This window comes from Indicator indicator, chromosome 25 (assembly GCF_027791375.1).
Source record: "Indicator indicator isolate 239-I01 chromosome 25, UM_Iind_1.1, whole genome shotgun sequence".
In the NCBI taxonomy this organism is placed as follows: Eukaryota; Metazoa; Chordata; class Aves; order Piciformes; family Indicatoridae; genus Indicator; species Indicator indicator.
Genome location: NC_072034.1, coordinates 15,534,387 through 15,552,713, shown reverse-complemented (window position 1 = coordinate 15,552,713; position 18,327 = coordinate 15,534,387). Strand labels below are relative to the sequence as shown.

Sequence of the window (18,327 nt, the reverse complement as noted above, 5' to 3'; positions counted from 1 at the left end):
GTGGCTGCTGAGAAGGTGCTCCAAGGGCTGGTTAGTGCTGAGGGGGGATGCTTCAGAAAGGAGATCAAGGTGGCCTTGGTGTTCAGCCAGCTGGATCCCAGAGCCCAGCATGGTGACCCAGCAGTGAAGAGAGGCTCCAAAGGACATTTTTAAAGCTGTGTGTTTATATATATTCTTCACTGGGTAGCTCTAAGCAGCTTCAAGAGGCAAGTTGTGCTCATTTCTACCTAGCCCTGCTATGGGTATAGGCAGGACTGGAGCTGTTCCTGGCCTAAAGAGCTTGCCTGCAGCAAGGGCTGGCTTCTGCTGTGACAGTTCCAATCTACTGTGTGGCACACCTGTGGTATTTTCCTTTGGGGATTATTCCAGCCCCAGCCCCCCCAACTTTGAAAGCTTTTAGTCAGCAGCCCTGGCTGCAGAGGGAAGCTCATGTTCCATCCTGGGCCACCCCACAGGTCCCTCTGGGAGAAGGGGACACCCCCACCTTGTTTGCAGACTGTTTCTCCAACTGCCAGAGCTCTTGGGGGAGACCATTCAGCACCAGAGCCTGCAGGAAGCATCCCCTGAGCTAATTGCTAGCTGGGAAAGGGCAGGAAGAGCAGGACCCATGGGTGCTGCTTCTCACCCTGCTCCCAGCTCCAGCTGGCTGCTTCAGGCCTCTCTGCCTTTCTCCCCACCCCTCTCCCTGCCTGCACTACTCCTGGCTCCAAGACACGACGTGGGTTTGGCTTTGAAGTTCTGGCTATGGACAGAAATGACCTAAGGGAAACACAAGGACGGTGCAGGCGAGGCACAGGCTGCTGTGCACCCCCTGCTTTCCCCTAGGTGGAGGAAGGCAGGAACAGTTCAGAGAAGGAGGAGATGAGGCTGTAATAGGATTTCTCATCATCAGTCAGTCCTGCATTGCCTGGCCTGGTCACCACTGCCACGTGAGCCTCCGCCTCCTCCGCCGCGCTGGCTTCTGAAACACACCGGGGTGGGGAGAAGGGAGATGAGGGCTGCCTGCTGGCATCTCCACAGGAGGCTCTTCGAGGCTTGGAGGTGCCCCAGAACACTGACATGCCTTTTGAAGACATGCTTGTGGCCTGGCAGGGCTCTAGAGAGGGCCCAGCCCCCACCAGATCTGCCGGGGGGACTGGAGGGGCCACGGATCGTGGGCAGGCTGCAGCTGGCTGCTTCAGCTCCCCTCTCCCAGCTGATGGCTTGGACACCAGGCACCCTGCAGGCAGCACCCTGCTGGTGGCTGTGCAGGGGCACCCAGCAGATGGCTGCCCAAAGCACCCTGCAGGCAGCACCCTGCTGGTGGCTGTGCAGGGGCACCCAGCAAATGGCTGCCCAAAGCACCCTGCAGGCAGCACCCAGCTGATGGCTGTGCAGGGCACCTAACAGGCAGCACCCTGATGATGGCTGTCACAGAGTCACAGAATGCATCAGGTTGGAAGGGAGCCTCCAAGGTCATCTTGTCCCCTGCAGGCAGCAGGGACACCTCCAGCTAGATCAGGCTGCCCAGGGCCACATCAAATCTGATCTTCAATGTCTCCACAGCCAGGGCCTCAACCACATCTCTGGACAACCTGTTCCAGTGTTTCACTACCTTCATGTCCAACCTAAACCTGCCCCCACTCTAGTTTCAACCCATTGTCCCTCATTCTGGCACTCCCAGCCCTTGTCCAAAGTCCCTCCCCAGCTCTCCTGGAGCCCCTTCAGGTACTGCAAGGCTGCTCTAAGGTCTCCCTGGAGCCTTCTCTTCTCCAGGCTGAACAGCCACAACTCTCCCAGCCTGCCCCCATAGGGGAGGTGCTTCAGCCATCTTTGTGGCCTCCTCTGGACCCTCTCCAGCAGCTCCAGGTCCTTCTTGTGCTGGGGCCCCAAAGGTGGCCAAGGCACCCTGCAGGCAGCACACACTGGCAGCTCCATTTCTGTCACAGAGCTGTAGTTGGGCTTGCTAAGAAAGTCCAACAACCCCTGTTAAGATTTACTTCTCCCAAGTTTCCTTCACTCCCTAAGCACAGGAAGATGATCCAGGGAAAATGAGGCAACTGCAAGCTCCCACCAGCTCTGCTGCCAGGCCTGGGAAGGATGTAGGGGCTCCTGGGGACTAAGTTGGCCTAGACTTAGATCACAACCCAGTGCTGTTCCTACCAGAAAGATGTTTCCAGGAAATTAAATCAGCCTCCTGAGCCTGGCTTTCAGGGGTCAAGTCTTGGTGACAGAAGTGATGTCTGAACACAACCTGATGGTGAGCAGCACAAAGAACCAACCACCACAGAGCTGCACCAGCAGACACTGTCTGCTCCCCAATGGGGCATGCCAACTGCTTCAGCAAATGCTCCACTCCACTTTCACAGCCTCTCCTTGCTTGCTGGTTTTCTGCTTGACCTGCTTTCCCTCCCTGCAGTGCTGCTCATCACTGTCCTGCTGCTGTGTGACAGCCTGGAAGTGTGAGGAAGGAGCAGAGCAGCAGCCTGTGGGGGTGACACTGAAGCAGGGTGGTCTGCACCATCATCCCCTGGGATTCAGCTCTGGTGAGACCACACTTGGAGTATTGTGTCCAGCTTTGGGCACCTCAATGCCAGAGAGATGTTGGAGGTGCTGGAGCCAGGGCAGAGGAGGGCAAGGAAGCTGGGAAGGGCCTGGAGAATAAATCTGATGAAGAGAGACTGAAGGAGCTGGGGATGGTTAGCTTGAAATAGAGGAGGCTGAGGGAGACCTCATTGCTGTCTACAACTACCTGAAAGGAGGTTGTGGAGAGGTTGGTGCTGGTCTCTCCTCACAGGTAATTAGTGATAGAACAAGAGGGAATGGCCTCAAGCTGCAACTGGGGAGGTTTAGAGCAGGCATTAGGAAACATTTTCCCCAGCAAGAGTGGCCAGGGATTGGAATGTGCTCCTCAGGGAGGTGGTGAAGTCCCCAGCCCTGGAGGTGTTTGCAGGTGGTTTGGATGTGGTGCTTGGGGCTATGGTTTAGGGGTGACCCTTGTAGAGCAGGGTCAGTGGTTGGACTTGGGGATCCTGAGGGGCTGTTCCAACCTGAATGTTTCTGTGAGTCTGTGATTCCTGGGGTGCTTGTGGCAGTGAAGCAGCACATGTTCAAAGAGCATCTCCATGCCTTGCACAGACAGGAGGCAGCAGGGCTGGCAGGCCACCTACCTCGAGGGACATCAGTCAGGAAGAGGATATTGTTGGTGGCACACCCAATGCTGGTGGCAATCCTTCTGTAGCTCTCACTTTCTACCTTGGGGCCTATTTTGGTATCAAAGTGGCCATCAAAGAGCTGAAAGAGAGAGAAAAGCCAAGGCAGTTGCTGAGGTGCACCTGAAGAGCAGGACTCAGTGTCCCCTCTCATGCTTAATGCCCAGGGATCAAACCCAGTGCTCCAGACTCAAGTCACAGACTTCCAGCAGCAAGGGCAGCTGTTGGGAGGGAAGGGCTCTGCAGAGGGAAAAGCTGTAAGGAAGCTGATAAGGTTATCTACCTCTAGGATATCACCTTCTGTAGAGTATCCAAAGAGAAGCTTCTGGGCTTCGATGCTGCCCGAGGAGTAGATGTAGATCTTCATCCCTGCTTCCCGCCACTTCCGGATGGCTGGGACCACGTCCTCGAAGAGCCTGGAGCCAAACAGGGCAATCCTGTTGGACGTCCTATGAGGACAGGCTGAGAGAGTTGGGGTTGTGCAGGCTGCAGAGGAGAAGGCTCCCAGGAGCCTTGCAGTATCTGAAGGGGGCTCCAAGAAAGCTGGGAAGGGACTTTAGAGGGTGTGAGGGAGTGATAGGAGTGGGGGGGATGGAGCAAAAGTAGAAGTGGGGAGCTTGAGATTGGATGTGAGGAAGAAGTTGTTGGGCAGGAGGGTGGTGAGAGCCTGGCAGAGGTTGCCCAGGGAGGTGGTGGAAGCCTCATCCCTGGAGGTTTTTGCAGCCAGGCTGGATGTGGCTGTGAGCAACCTGCTGTGGTGTGAGGTGTCCCTGCCCATGGCAGGGGGTTGGGACTGGCTGAGCCTTGAGGTCCCTTCCAACCCTGACAATTCCATGATTCTATGCACCCCAAAGCTGCCCCAGGGAAAAAGGGGCACACAGCTACTCACACCGTTACTCACTCTCCTTTGATGTGCCCTGTGGCATAGGCTGCCCTCCACATGTGCCCCTGCAGCTGCTTCAGGGCTGTGGTTTTCCTGTCCAGAGCCATCTGCCAGTGCACATTGTCCACCACCGCCTGGATCAGCCGCTCCAGCTCCTCCTCCCCGCTGCCACCATCTGAAGGGATTGGCACCACCCCATCCAAGCTGGAGTCCTCCTGGGCCTGCAAACCATCCAGGACAGCAAGAGGTGAGTGGCCTGCAGAGCTCAGCTTAGGCAAGAGGTCTAACAGCTGCACCATCGAGGCACTTGTGGGCAGGACCCAGCCTGAGCTGCTCATGACGGGAAGCGTTAAGCCACCCTGTGAGAGCTTTTCTCCAGGCTTCAGCAGGTGCCTGGAAGCACCTGGAAGCACTTGGATTGTTCTTTCCCAACCCAACAGCTAGCACTGCTGCAGCTGCAACCTCAATACCCTGATGGGAGTGACCCTGAGGGATCTGATTACTGAAATGAAGGCAGAGTAGCAGAGGTGTGGCGGCCGCAGGCAGCCACAGGTTTCCAGTGGATGCAGGGGCAGGATCTGTTGCCCTGCGTGGGACGAGGGCTCTGCTGCAGGCAGTGGCTTCAGCAAGAGAAGGTGTGGTGGCTTCAGGCTGTACCTTGAAAATTTTCCACAGATCTTCAACAGGAAGTGGCAGAATGTCAATAAATCACCATTGGGTGTGAAAAGGAAAATAATGGTAAGTTCTAAGCAATCCCCACTGGACAGATAATAGACACAAAACTTAGAGCTGTGAACTTTCTCTCTCTCTTTTTGGCTTCCTCACTCTGGGAGACACTAATTTGCTTCTGGCTGGCTTGGTTGACCTTGGCTGTCTTCTTTGTTTTGGCTAAGTACTAAAACCCTCAATCCTCAGCTCTTTCTCTTGACCCTTTGTGTCCAGAAGGATAAGGAGGGGAGCAGGGAAGCTATGAGCAGCTCCCCTGGGTTTTGGCCAGTGGGGGTGGTTCTTGTGCTGTTTATAAATTGCAAATCCCTGTAAATGTTGTATATTTTGCACATATTCATTGCAGATTGTAGTTTCTGCTTGTAAATACAGCTTCATTTGCTTCCAAATGGGCTGGTCTGGCAATTTAATTCTGGGGGGAGGGGGGAATTTTCGACCCACCACAGAAGGACACAGTGCAGGCATGAAGCTGAAAAGTCATGGTTTGACACTTGCCTGGGGCCACCAGGACCAAGGCAAGCTGAGGGAAGCAGCTGAGGTGCACCAGCTCTTCCCCAAGCAAAGCCCCAGGCTCTGGGTGCAGGGGGAGTAAAAGCCAAGTGAGGCAAGCAGCCTCTGTGGGGGCCAAGGAGTGGCAAGGTCTAATGTGGGATGACTGAGGAGACCTTCTTGTGGCCTTCCAGGATCTGAAGGGAGCCTACAAGAAAGCTGGGGAGGGATTTCTGAGGGTGTCAGGGAGTGATAGGACTGGGTGGGGGGGGGCGATGGAGCAAAGCTAGAAATGGGGAGATTGAGATTGGATGTTAGGAAGAAGTTGTTGGGCAGGAGGGCAGTGAGAGCCTGGCAGAGGTTGCCCAGGGAGGTGGTGGAAGCCTCATCCCTGGAGGTTTTTGCAGCCAGGCTGGATGTGGCTGTGAGCAACCTGCTGTGGTGTGAGGTGTCCCTGCCCATGGCAGGGGGTTGGGACTGGCTGAGCCTTGAGCTCCCTTCCAACCCTGACAATTCTGTGATTCTATGACTGAGGGATTCAGTGACCTCCAGCCCCAGGGAGCCTGCAGGGTGTAGCTGGTACTTCACCTGTTTCCTCAGGAGCCTGATGTCCCTCTGGCACTCCTCCTCCTCCCAGTGGGCACGCAGGTACTCCTTCAGGTTGTCTCTGATGTAAGGGAACAAAGTCTCCTGGCAGCACACAAGAAAAGCAGGCAGCTCCTTTAGGCTGGCAGGCTGCTAAAGGAGTGCTGGCACAGCCTGCCCCATGGGGTCATTTCCATGAGCAAACAGCAAGACTAGTCCCAGAGCAGCTCATGGAGAAGGGCCTCAGAGTGCTGGTGGACAGTAAGTTATCCACGGACAGCAATGTGCCCTTGTGGCCAAATGGCCTCCTGGGATGCATGAAGAAGAGTGTGGCCAGCAGGTCATGGGAGGTTCTCCTCCTTTTCCTCCTCTACTCTGCCCTAGCTTGAGGCCACATCTGGAGTATTGTGTCCAGTTCTGGGCTCCCCAGTTCAAGAGGGACAGGGAAATAGTGGAGAGAGTGCAGTGGAGGCTATGAGGATGATGGAGGGACTGGAACATGTCTGGTGAGGACTGGCTGAGAGTGTTGGGGCTGATTAGTCTGGAGAGGAGAAGGCTGAGAGGAGATCTTATGAATGTTTACAAATACCTGAAGGGTTGGGAGCAAGAAGAAGGGGGCAGGCTCTCTTCCTGTGATAGGGCAAGGGGCAATGGACACAAACTGGAACCCACAAGTTCCACCACAACTTGAGGAGAAACCTCTTGGGTGTGAGGGTGCTGGAGCCCTGGAGCAGGCTGCCCAGAGAGAGTGTGGAGTCTCCTTCTCTGGAGACTTTCCAGACCCCTCTGGATGTGTTCCTGTGTGACCTGCCCTGGGTGACCCTGCTCTGGCAGGAGGGTTGGACTCAATGATCTCCAGAGGTCCCTTCCAACCCTCTACCATTCTCTGATTCCCTGCTAGAGCTTCCCCCACACTACTGGAGCCTGTGAAGCCTCCTGCCAAGGGCAGGGCCGGGCACAGGCCAGAGAGATGAGCAAAGATTAATGCAGGTGGATTGTTTGGCACAAATCTTTCTGCAGCTGCAGCTTTTAAATCCCAGGATGGAATGGTGGATGAAGAACTTTTCCTGGGCTTCCCAAGAACAGTCTCAAATGACAAACAGGCTCCCAAGCTGTCACCAGCTGAGGAGTAGAAGGCTGAGTGTGTATCAGATCTGAAGGGACTCTGTCTTTAATGGGGCACTAAGGAAGATTGTTCTGAAAACACATCTGTCCTGGCTTGACTGCAGCTGGCACCCAAGCACCACACAGCCACTCCCTCCCTCCCCTCCCCAGTGGGATGGGGGAGAGAATCAGAAGAGTCAAAGGCAGAAAGCCCAGGGGCTGAGATCAAGGCAGTTTAACAGGGAAAGCCAAAGCTGTGCAGAAGCAAAGCTGAACAAGGAATCCTTTCCCCACCTCCCATGGACAGGCAGGGTTCAGCCATCTCCAGGAGCAGGGCTCCATCACCTCCAGTGGCTACTTGGGAAGGCAAATGGCACAACTCTGAGTGTCCCCTCCTCTTCCCCCAGGCTCTGCATGCTGAGCATGATGTCCTATGGTCTGGGATGTCCCTTTGGTCAGCTGGGGTCAGTTGTGTCCCCTCCCAGCTTCTTGTGCACCCCCGCAGGCTGCTTGCTGGTGGGGTGAGGAGCAGAAGAGGCCTTGACTCTGTGTCAGCAGTGCCCAGCAGGATGGAGAATGTCTCTGTTACCAGCACAAATCCAAAACACAGCCCAGCCCAGCTACTATGGGGGACATTAACTCCATCCCAGCCACAACCAGCACCATATCTCCACTTCTGACCAGAGCCAGAGGACCTTTCTAAATAGAAAGGTCTAGTTCCATGACACTGAGCTTCATAGGACAGTCTTGCAAATGAAATGAAAGAGGGTTAGGGGAAAATGCCACAGGAGAATGACAAACCTTCCTAGAAACCCCCAAAGGGCAGCCAGAAATAATTAGGAGTTGCTCTCATGAGTGCTGTTTCAGAACTGGGAAGTCCCAAGCAGCTGCTATGGCAGGATTTCTGGGAGCAGGAAGAACCTCAGGACACAGGGAAAGGCAGGGAGCTGTCTCCTCAGCATGGGCAAACTGCCCAGCTTGCTGTGTGACAGCAATGCCACCTAGTTTAGTGCCCTTCAGGAGAGAGGTTGAGATGCTTGCAACCAAGAAATGCTTCTGCTACCTTGGAGGGTGCAGATTAGCTGAGCTGGCCTGCCAGTGGCTGAAGGAGGTGAAGAGAAGCTGGTCCTGCTTGGGCTAAAGCTGATGAGGCAAGGCTGACCCAAGAGAAGCAAGCAGCTTTGACACACATCTTGAAGGCTACAGTGCCTGAGTGAGGACCTTTGCCTAATTAGCTGCAATTTGAATATGAAAGTTGGCAGCCCTGGTAATAGACCAAACAAAGGCCATGCTCACCAGATACAACTGTGTTACTCAACCCCCCCCACCCAAACCATGCCAGATGTCACATCAGAGGCAGGGACAGCCAGGGCTAGGGTATAAAAAGCCACAAGGGAAACACCTCCCCTATGGGGACAGGCTGGGAGAGTTGTGGCTGTTCAGCCTGGAGAAGGCTCCAGGCAGACCTCAGAGCAGCCTTCCAGTACCTGAAGGGGCTCCAGGAGAGCTGAGGAGGGACTTTGGACAAGGGCTGGGGGATAATGGCTTTGAGCTGGGAGAGGGGAGATTCAGAGTGGAGATAAGGATGAAATTATTGAGAGTGAGGGTGGGGAGAGACTGGCAGAGGTTGCCCAGGGAGGCTGTGGCTGCCTCCTCCCTGGAGGTGTTCAAGGCCAGGCTGGATAAGGCTTTGAGCAAGCTGTGCTGGTGGGAGGTGTCCTTATCCATGGCAGAGGAGTTGATACTAGAAGGCCTTTAAGGTCCCTTTCAACCCAAACCACTCTGATTCTATGAATTGTGAAGAATAAAATGCCTGCACAGAACCAGCAGCAGATCCTTCCAGAGGCAAACAGACGTTATGGAGGTTAACTGAAAGTCCAAGTGAAAAGAACTTGTTTCAAGCATTTTCAGGATTCCCAGCAAACTGAGTTTTATTGGGAACCAGAAATCATTTGCCTCCCTGCAACAGAGTGACTTCAGGAAGGTAACCATCTTGGGAATGTTGGATGTTATTTGCACGACAGCAAAAGGATGCAACCAACCAAGTGGATGCAACCAACTTTGTTGCTCTCTTAGATGTTTAGTAAGAAATCTGAGCTGCTTCAAGTGAAAGATGCAGCTGCACTTCCATCTAGACCTGGAGTTTCTTCAAGAGCACTGTAAGCACACCGACAAGAAAGATGTAGGTCACGTTGTTCATCTGTGCCAGCAGAAACACCTGGAATTTCTGGAAAGAGCTTTTACCCTTCCATGCATCACGTACCAGCAAAAAAAATATCAACCAGAAGTCTACAGCATCTCAGAGAAATACAAATTAAGGGCAGAAGCAGGGATAATTCTGCTCCCTGACCTATTCTGTAGGGATAATTCTGCTCCCTGACCTATTCTGTAGGGATAATTCTGCTCCCTGACTTATTCTGTAGGGATAATTCTGCTCCCTGACCTATTCTGTAGGGATAATTCTGCTCCCTGACCTATTCTGTAGGGATAATTCTGCTCCATGCCTTATTCTGTAGGGATAATTATGCTGCTCCCTGCCTTATTCTGTAGGGATAATTATTCTGCTCCCTGCCCCAAATACAAGCAAACTGCTGTCTTGTGTGAAGGTAGGAGGCTGGTTATGGACCAAAGCCTCTCTATGTAAAAGGGACCCACAGTGGTGGGAGAACTGTGAATTTTAGTACTTCACAGCGTTTCTTCCAACAGCTCCTGCTGGCCTCCCAGTCTTCCCAGTCCCCTGGTTCTCGTACTTCGACATTTTCATATTCTCAAGCCTTCTCCTAGGCAAGGAAAGCCCCTCGCACGTCCCCCCTGTTCGTACAGCCCTCCCCACCCACACCTGATGTGCTGTCTGCGCTACCCTGCCCGCTGCTGGTGCTGTGCGTGCCGGAGGAAGGACATCAACCTTTGGCGACACCGCAGCGTGTTCCTGCAGGGAAAGGAGAGCAGCTCATCCCAGCTGCTCCCTCGGGCCCCTGCCAACGCGAGTGAGGTGCTGCAGCCGCAGCTCCACTCCAGTACCAGCAGCGACGCTCCAGCCCCAGCTGGCGATATCCACGGGCAACACCATTTGCTGAGCTGCCCTGGATCTACCAGCTCCCGGTTCTGCTGCCCACAGGAGAGCAGGCGGTGGGTGAGCACTGCCGGATTTCCTTGGGACCATTGTTCAGCAGAGCAGAGCAAACGCGGGAGGCTGCTGGAGGGAGCGGGGCCTGCCGCCCGCAGCCCCGGCACAGGCGCCGCGGAAGGGTCACGCAGACAGCGATCTGTAGGCACACACAGCCCACCCGCACGCCCCCGGGCCCGCCTGATGGGGATCAGGGCGATGCTACCGGAGCCCCCCAGCGATGCCGCCGGGGCTGCCGAGCTGCGCGGGCAGGCAGCCGCTCGGCCGGGCCTCACCTGGACGAAGGCGATGGGTGTGGTGGTGCCCTCGATGTCCAGCAGGATGGCGCGCACCTCCGCCGGCACCGGCAGCAAGCCCATGGCCGCGGCGGCACGTGGGGAGCCAGGCGCACCGGGAGACAGCGGCGGCGAGCGCTCCGCCCTGCGGCTGCGCGGGGGGCCAGGCCGGGCAGTGGCGCCGCGGAACGCGGAAGGTGACTGTGGCGACCGCGAAACGCCGGCAGCGTAGAGAGCTGCGCCGGCTGTGCCCGCCCCCAGCGCGCCCGCCCCGCCGCCTCCTCAACTGGCTTGAGCGTTACGCCCCTCCCCTCCCCCAACCCCGAAGCTCGCCTGCCCCGGCCTCCCGGTCCCCGTCCAAGGCACCGACCCCCACCTCGCCACAGGGCGCATGGCAGGAGGGGTGCGGGGAGCACCGTGCACGCGGAAGGACGAAGCAGGCGAAGATGGCGGGTTCCCGGTACACTCCGGGCTCCGCGGCAGAGCGCGGCTGTACCGGCGCCACACCCGCAGCAGTCGGGTTGAGGCCTGGGGCTTAGGGGTCGCTCATGGGCTACCGGACCCCGGTGGCAGGCGGGGGCCGCAGCTCCGCTGGGAGCCGCCAGGGGCGCTGCGGCGCCGGGCCAGAGGGCGGCGCTGATTGGCTGCCGGCGCGACTATATAAGGCTGGTGCAGGCGGTGCCCGGATCTCTTCCGCCGCCATTTTCTCTGCTGCGTAGGTCTCTGCTCTCTCTGCCGCTTGCCCGGGCAAACCCGCCGCCCTCGCCCCACCATGGAGGACGCAACCGAAATGAGCGGCGGCCAGGAGGAGTTTGCTGAGGGCTCCAAGATTAACGCGAGCAAGAACCAGCAAGACGACGGGTAGGGCCGGGGGGACGAAAGGGAGAGAGGGGTAGCGGTTCCCTCTCCCGCCCTCCTCAACCGCGCGGGGGAGGGCAGGGGGCCCAGGCGCGGGGGGGGGGAGGGGGGGAGAGGGTTGGGGGGAGGGCGGGAGCGGGGCGGGGCCTCTGCTCATCACGCCAATGGCCGCGCCCGCTTTTGTATCCTGTGCTGCTGACCCAGTTTCTTCCGCGGGCCGGCTGTCAATCACAGTGACGTCACCGGCAGGCCGTGGGGCCTGCGCGGGTGGCAAGCTCGGGGCGGGCGGGGAGCGCGCCGCGCCGGACTGAGCCTTGCGGCGTGCAACGGTGGCCGCGGCTGATGGGCCGCATTAAGGCCAGCCGGGTAGCGATGGTTTCCTGAGCGCCTTTGGCTTGCGGCGGCCGCAGCTGACGGGCTGCGTTAAGGCCAGCCGGGTAGCGATGGTTTCCTGAGCACCTTTGGCTTGCGGCGGCCGCAAGCGGCCTGCCTTCGTGCGTTTGCACCTGGGGGGTTTGTGCCCACCTATGTTTACGTGCCTGCTGTCTTTCAGGAAAATGTTTATCGGAGGCCTCAGCTGGGACACCAGCAAGAAAGACTTGACGGAGTATCTTTCTCGGTTTGGCGAGGTTGTGGATTGTACAATTAAAACAGACCCGGTGACTGGGAGGTCGAGGGGATTTGGGTTCGTGCTCTTCAAGGATGCTTCCAGCGTGGAGAAGGTGAGTGGATTTCTTGTAGATCGATGGCACAGAGCCTGCTTGTGTCATTAGTGATCTGAGAATTTTTTCCCTTGTGTGCTTCTTAGGTATTGGAACTGAAGGAACACAAACTGGACGGGAAGTTAATAGATCCTAAAAGGGCGAAAGCTCTAAAAGGAAAGGAGCCACCAAAAAAAGTGTTTGTTGGTGGGCTGAGCCCAGATACATCTGAAGAACAGATTAAGGAGTACTTTGGTGCTTTTGGCGAGGTACAGTATAATGCCTTATAAGAACAACTCTAGTTTTCAGGTGCAGTGTTGCCTCTGTTGTAAGACAGGAGAATTTGTGAGGAGAGGGCTGGCTCAGGCTTGCATGAAACTAGGGACTGTGGGAGCTATATGTGTTCATGATTTTATAATGGTATGGGATGATTTGTAGCTGTCAGAAGCAGTCACCACAGACACTGGTTCTGGCAGCATAAAAAGCTGGTTATGCATTATTGATAAGCACTTTCCATTTCAGATTGAGAACATTGAGCTTCCCATGGACACAAAGACAAATGAAAGGAGAGGGTTTTGTTTTATCACATACACAGACGAAGAGCCGGTAAAGAAGTTGCTAGAAAGCAGATACCATCAAATTGGTTCAGGCAAGGTATGGAAGTTATTCTTAGCAGGTGAAACAGGCTATCTCTGTAGGCTTCCCTGAAAGCAGCTCTCAGAGAATGGTCTGAAAATTCTTGGATGAGTTAAAGAAATATTTTTTTGTTTTTGGTCTTTCCAGTGTGAGATCAAAGTAGCACAGCCCAAAGAGGTATACAGGCAACAGCAGCAGCAGCAGAAAGGAGGAAAAAGCAATGCCTCTGGTGGACGAGGAGGTGGAAGGGGACGTGGCCGGGGTGAGTGTTTGGGATGTTGAAATCAATGTAAATGTTTAACTGTCCGAGCTGAAGGCTGAGGTGTTTGTAGGTTTTGGGCTGCATGCAGCTCTCAAGTTTAAACGTGGAAAGGAGCCTGTGAGGAAATGGCGTTATGATGCTTGTGGAAACTGAAGAACCTCTGCTTGTGTTTAGGTGGTGAAGTGGCAAGCTGGATGTAGCTTTTTGTGTGTTGACAATGTAGCTAAATGTGCAGTCACCCTTTCATGTGAAGGGATACTCTATTAGCTGGGTCATGGGCTGTTTGCTACTTTGCTGCACCTGGCAAGAACCTAAAGCAGCATTCAGCTGTTCCATTGCAGCTTAATGCACCTGAGTCTTGAAGTCTGAACCACCACATAAAGCTGTTCTGTGGCATACCTTGGTGTAGAAACAATTAGTGGTCCAAAATGGAAGTGAAAATATCATGACCTGCTGTAATGCATGCTTCAGGGGTGTGCTGCTGTGGTTTGGTTGAATGTTTTGTGAGCAGGACTGCCTCTCATGTTGTGGGTATGATCCATCTCTCATACCCAAATGAGCTGCCTCAATTCTTTTTAGAAAATTCTTTTTCTTGAGCTCTTGGGAAGGTAAGAGGATTCTTTCAGGGAATAGTTAGGTGAAGTAGTGTAGGAGAGGGTTGAACCTCTGCCTGCTGTTGATTCAGTAGTGTTGTGGTAGGCTGCATTTGAGTTGTCAGGAGCAGTCCGTCTACACACTGCACTGCTGGATGGTTGTGGTAGCATTAAAAGTTGTCACTTAATGGTCTGCTTGGTTTCAGGTCAGGGACAGAACTGGAATCAAGGATATAATAACTACTATGATCAAGGCTATGGGAACTACAACAGTGCCTACAGTGATCAAAGCTACAGTGGCTATGGGGGCTATGACTACTCTGGGTACAACTACCCCAACTATGGATATGGGCCGGGATACACAGATTACAGCGGTAAGTGGGGTTCATCTCCTTCCAGGTAACAGCATGTAACTTTAAACAGGGGCCTCTGCTAGTCATTTTCCTGTAACACTTCTTAATTCTAACACATGGCTCTGAAGAGTAGCCCTGGTGGTGCACAGTGCAGGGAACAGTCTTCTTCAAAGGGTGGGGGGAAACACTGGAACAGGTTGCATAGGGAGGCTGTGAATGCTCCCTCCATGGAGGTGTCCAAGGTCAGGTGGGATGAGGCTTTGAGCAATCTGGGCTAGTGGAAGACATCCCAGCCCAGGGGGTTGGAACTAGATGATCTTTAAGGTCCCTTCCAACCCAAACCATTCTGTGGAAGCGCGTTGATCTTGATGCTTCTGCGTCATCATTGTTTTCCCTCCTATCTGCAGGCCAACAAAGCACATACGGAAAGGCATCCCGTGGCGGTGGCAATCACCAAAACAACTACCAGCCCTACTAAAGCACTACCTAGCACTGGAGGAAACAGGTGTGTGCATGAGCACAAGGTCCACTCTGACTGTGCCTAATCTAATTTAAAGATCAATAGACAAATGAAGAGTTAAAAAAAAAACCAACACCAAACTTAACCGTAGCATGACTTTTTAATTAAGCTTTTGTTAACTTAAACGACCTTTTTTTTGTTGTTTTGCTTTGTTTTTTCTTAAAAAAACACAGCTTTGCCTACAGTGTCTATAGATCTTTAACTTTGGTAAAAAAAAACAACAACAAACGTTGACTTTATCCTCCTTTAGTACTTCAGAAAAACGTTTTAAAAGAGTTTTTCTGCTTTGCTGTTGCGTACCAGGCGGTCTAGAGGATTAATTAAAACTCTTTATTAGAAGTATTAACAGGTAAAGTACTGAAATGGGTACAACTTAAAGGAAAACAAGAATGTTGTCTTCTAACTCTGACATTATACCTTGTTTGTACCCGCCAGCGGGAACTTCATTGCAGGCCGTGTGTCACCCTGACCACGTCTATCTCTGGGGTCGCACGTTGCAGGCAGAGCGCAAGGCATACACCAGAAAACGCTGTCCTGTGGTATGGTCTCTTCCAACTTCATGTACCAGCGTAAAGATTAAAGTGGAAAACGTCAGACTTTGGCTTCTTTTTTTATTATTTTTAAAACTTTTTTTTTTAATTTAAAAAAACTTGGAGGTTTTAAGTGTCTTTTTTAACTTAAAATGGTTTTTTACAGGAATTTTAAAGTACATTAAAAAAAACTAAATGCCTTTACAGCTTAATCATTTGGTCTTCTGTTTAGTGTTGTATTTCAATTGTGGAACCTCATTTTAAGTGTTGCATTCTTTAAGATTTTAATGCTTGCTTTTTTTCTTTTTTATAGCTAATAGTGAAATCTGCAAACCAAAACGAACTTTTAAATCTTGGAAAATAATTAAAAAGATCATATGCACGTGGACTGCTTTGGAACTAAATTGACCCTGCCTTCTGTTTGCCACAGAAGCAAACAAATTGGAAACCCTTTTGGCAGTGTTTCCAGTGAGGGGAGTGTGGGGGGGAAATCATCCTGATCCAGAGCCTGATTGATAGTCTACATTTGGGTGTTTTGTTGTTCTGGAACAGCTTCCTGAATGGGCTTGACTTAGCTGTCTGAATTTGGGAAGATGTAAATTCCTGATGGGTAACAACAAAAAAAACCAACCCTCTTGTGCATATGATCTTTAACAGTGAAGCAAGGAATATGTAGAAGACTTAAAGCAGTTCATGAAAATGGACCTTTTAACGATGATTTGTAGTAACTTCCACCACAGGCCTGACATACATTTCTGTCTTCATTTTTAGGTGAGAAATAACTGCAACAAAAGCCATCTTTGCAGCACCTCCTGAGCGAGTTGAGTGGAAGGGTGGTCTCCGTGAAAGGAAATGACTCTTTTGTAAAAGACTTTTTAGTGTATGACACAACTGTGTCCAACTGTACATAGCAGCTCACTAGTTTTCGGTTCTGGTTTTTACTTTTTTTTTTTTTTGCCATCCATGTTTGTGACACAATGTGGACTTTTTTTTTTTTGTTTGTTTGTTTTGTTTATACAAACTTCATTTGTACAATTTCATGTTAAAGGATTCTCTAATAAATGCTTACTTCAGTGACTATATATACAGTCTTGCTGGTGGCTTTGTCAGCTTGCATTTGGTAGAACTGCATGTGTATAGAAGGTGAACCTGTGACAGCTACCTTTCTGAAGGTTATCAACAGCTCAAGAGATGGTTATTGTGTATACAGGGCAGTGCAACCCTCTCCCCTTTTCCTGTAGTGCTTTGAGTAGGCCTTGATGTGGAAGACAGCAGTTGTCTCCTGCCAGAGGAGGGGAGTGATTGAAACTTCAACATAGATTTCACCTCAACATGAGAAGAAACTTCTTTACAGGGAGGGTGATGAAGCACTGGAGCAGGCTCCCCAGGAAGGTGGATACATTCAAAACCCCTTTGGATGCATTCCTTTGAGGACTACCCTGGGTGATCCTGCTTTGGACTCTGATCTCTGGAGGTCCCTTCCAACGTCTAATGTTCTGTAATTGTGTGAACATTGCTGATTTTTCATACATGTAAGGGGGGAGGATCTAGAACTACAGCACCACCCTTTCTATGCTGGTGGGAGGGTGAGATATGTGTGTGACGTCTCAACATTTTTCAAGCTCAAGGCTGTAACTTAAGATTTCCTTAGAGACTGTTCCCTATCCCCATTCCAACATGAAGTTACTATTTACTGACTCTGAGGTACTTCTGTACAAGCTGTCATCTCTTCAAGTTAGATCCTGTACTGGACTCAACCAGGAAACTTGTTTTCCATCTTAGCAAACACCACAAGCCTGCTATGGAAGGGAAAGTACTTGAGGCAGGAGGTTGTTTCCTAAACAGAGAACTAGACTGGGTAAGGTAAAGGTCATTCTGCCTGAGGCCAAAGGATTACAACAGCCTGCACAAGCCACACATCAAAAAACAAGCAGACCAACCTTCCTTGTTAGAAAAGTGACATGTTAGCAGCTACTTCACAGGAGAGACTGGTCTTGCAAACTTTGAAAGGAAGTCTCACCTGGGGAGAGGTTTCTCTCCAGAGATTTCCCTGTAATTTCAGTGTTTTGGTTTTGGTTTTTTTTTGTCTTTGGTAGCTCAGTGGCCTGTTTTCTGCTGTCATCCAGGGTAACTGAATACCGTATCTGCCATGGATTAAGCAGTTCCTAGCTCTGTGAGGTGGGGTCCTGTTAGCAGTTAGGTTGGATGAGGGAAGGATTGCTGGCACCACTGTCCTGCTGGCAGACAGGAATGGAGCTGGTGATGGGTTTAGAGAGCGTGTCTTAGGACGAGGGAGCTGGGATTGTTTATTCTGAAGAACAGGCTGAGAGGAGACCCGAAAGGAACTTCAGTGAGGTTGGTGGTGATGTAATTTCCTGAGGAACTCAGGACAAGAGGAGATGGCCTCAAGCTGCACCAGAGGAGGTTTAAGATACTAGGAACAATTTCTTTTCCTGCAAGAGTGCTCAGGCATTGAAACAGGCTGTGCAGGGAGGTGGTGGAGTCCCGGTCCCTGGAGATGTTCAAGAGTCGATGTGGCGCTTTGGGACACAGTCCAGTGGTCTTGGAGGTGTTGGGCAGAACGCTGGACTTTCCAAGGTTTATTCTTCAGTAAGGAAAAAACGGCACATAGCTGCTGGGAGAAGGCACAGGACTGTATGCCCGCTCCCATCTCCCCCAGGGCAGCTGTCCCTGCCAGCAGGGCCCCCGGCCAGCTGCCAGCACCGCTTTGGTTTTGCCACTAGGCCTTGGCGTTGCTGTTAAGTGTCTGTCAATATACAAACCCCCAGACCTGGCCTAGAGTCAAGTTTGACTCCAACCTGGTAGCAACTCAGCTTTGAAGATTTAAAAGTCTTTTTCGTTTGTTTTCTCCTGTAAAAGCTTCATTTCGGCACGGGCAGCAGGCCGGCCCCGCAGTCTCGGCTCCCCGCAAGGTTCGCGGTAGCTGCCGGTTGGAAACCGGCCCGCCGGGCATCAGGGCGAGCTGCCGCGCTCCCTGCGCCCGGCAGCCACACGGAAAACCCAAACACGGCTCTGCCGGCGGAAGCGATCACCAGCGGCGGGTACAGCAGCGATCGGCTAAGCGACGGCTTCGAGGTTCGGCTCGGATCGGACGCTGGCGGCAGCGCTCGGCAAGCGGTGGCTGCAGGGCTTGGTCCGAGCCTGGCGCTGGCGGCAGCGAGCGGCGGCTGCTGGGGCTCGGCCCCAGGCCGGTGCTGGCGGCTGCGGAGCTCGGCCCGGGGCCGAGCGCACGCCGCCCCCGCCGCCTCCCCGGGAGGCGAGGTCACGTGAGCCCGCTCGCCGCGCTCCTTCCGTCCGCCATTTTAGGTTGTGTCGGTGGCGGCGCCATTAAAAAAAAGCGAGCGAAAGGAGGAGGGCTCGGGGCGCTGGTGCCGCGAGCGGGGCCGGGGCCTCGGCGGGGAAGCGGCAGCGGGGCCGGGGGCGGCGGCGGGCGGTTCGCCGGCCGGCCGGCGCGGGGCAGCCGCAGCGGCGCC

The 18,327-nt window shown here is 53.2% G+C and overlaps 2 protein-coding genes across 4 annotated transcripts; one reads left to right on the top strand and one right to left on the bottom strand.

Annotated features, from left to right (window-relative positions):
* Nucleotides 1-613: 613 nt before the first annotated feature.
* On the bottom strand, nt 614-10,464 carry ENOPH1 (enolase-phosphatase 1). The gene is made up of 6 exons (XM_054392294.1): nt 10,381-10,464; nt 5,878-5,979; nt 4,093-4,295; nt 3,475-3,607; nt 3,150-3,273; nt 614-961 (listed from the first exon to the last, which is right to left on the bottom strand). Exons 1-6 carry the CDS (start codon nt 10,462-10,464, stop codon nt 822-824), a joined length of 786 nt encoding a protein of 261 aa, XP_054248269.1. The 3' UTR covers nt 614-821.
* Nucleotides 10,465-11,085: 621 nt separating this feature from the next.
* HNRNPDL (heterogeneous nuclear ribonucleoprotein D like) lies at nt 11,086-15,824 on the top strand. 3 transcript variants are annotated; one of them, XR_008489356.1, is made up of 9 exons: nt 11,086-11,241; nt 11,792-11,960; nt 12,047-12,208; nt 12,462-12,593; nt 12,723-12,837; nt 13,637-13,804; nt 14,191-14,288; nt 14,739-14,842; nt 15,605-15,824. XR_008489356.1 is itself a non-coding variant. In XM_054392164.1 (8 exons), exons 1-7 carry the CDS (start codon nt 11,153-11,155, stop codon nt 14,259-14,261), a joined length of 906 nt encoding a protein of 301 aa, XP_054248139.1. In that variant the 5' UTR covers nt 11,086-11,152; the 3' UTR covers nt 14,262-14,288; nt 15,605-15,824. The 3 variants fall into 3 exon arrangements, 2 of the variants coding, with proteins under 2 accessions (XP_054248139.1, XP_054248138.1); XM_054392164.1 differs by lacking the exon at nt 14,739-14,842; XM_054392163.1 differs by lacking the exon at nt 15,605-15,824 and having other exon boundaries at nt 14,191-15,453.
* Nucleotides 15,825-18,327: the final 2,503 nt, after the last annotated feature.

Excerpts from the sequence above, each read along its gene's own strand:
- ENOPH1 (XM_054392294.1), bottom strand. The coding sequence starts at position 10,464 with ATGGGCTTGCTGCCGGTGCCGGCGGAGGTGCGCGCCATCCTGCTGGAC. Across the intron at positions 5,980-10,380 it reads CACCCATCGCCTTCGTCCAG|GAGACTTTGTTCCCTTACAT; the intron begins GTGAGGCCCGGC and ends GTGTGCTGCCAG. Across the intron at positions 3,274-3,474 it reads CAGAAGGTGATATCCTAGAG|CTCTTTGATGGCCACTTTGA; the intron begins GTAGATAACCTT and ends TCTCTCTTTCAG.
- HNRNPDL (XM_054392164.1), top strand. The coding sequence starts at position 11,153 with ATGGAGGACGCAACCGAAATGAGCGGCGGCCAGGAGGAGTTTGCTGAG. Across the intron at positions 11,961-12,046 it reads ATGCTTCCAGCGTGGAGAAG|GTATTGGAACTGAAGGAACA; the intron begins GTGAGTGGATTT and ends TGTGCTTCTTAG. Across the intron at positions 12,838-13,636 it reads TGGAAGGGGACGTGGCCGGG|GTCAGGGACAGAACTGGAAT; the intron begins GTGAGTGTTTGG and ends GCTTGGTTTCAG.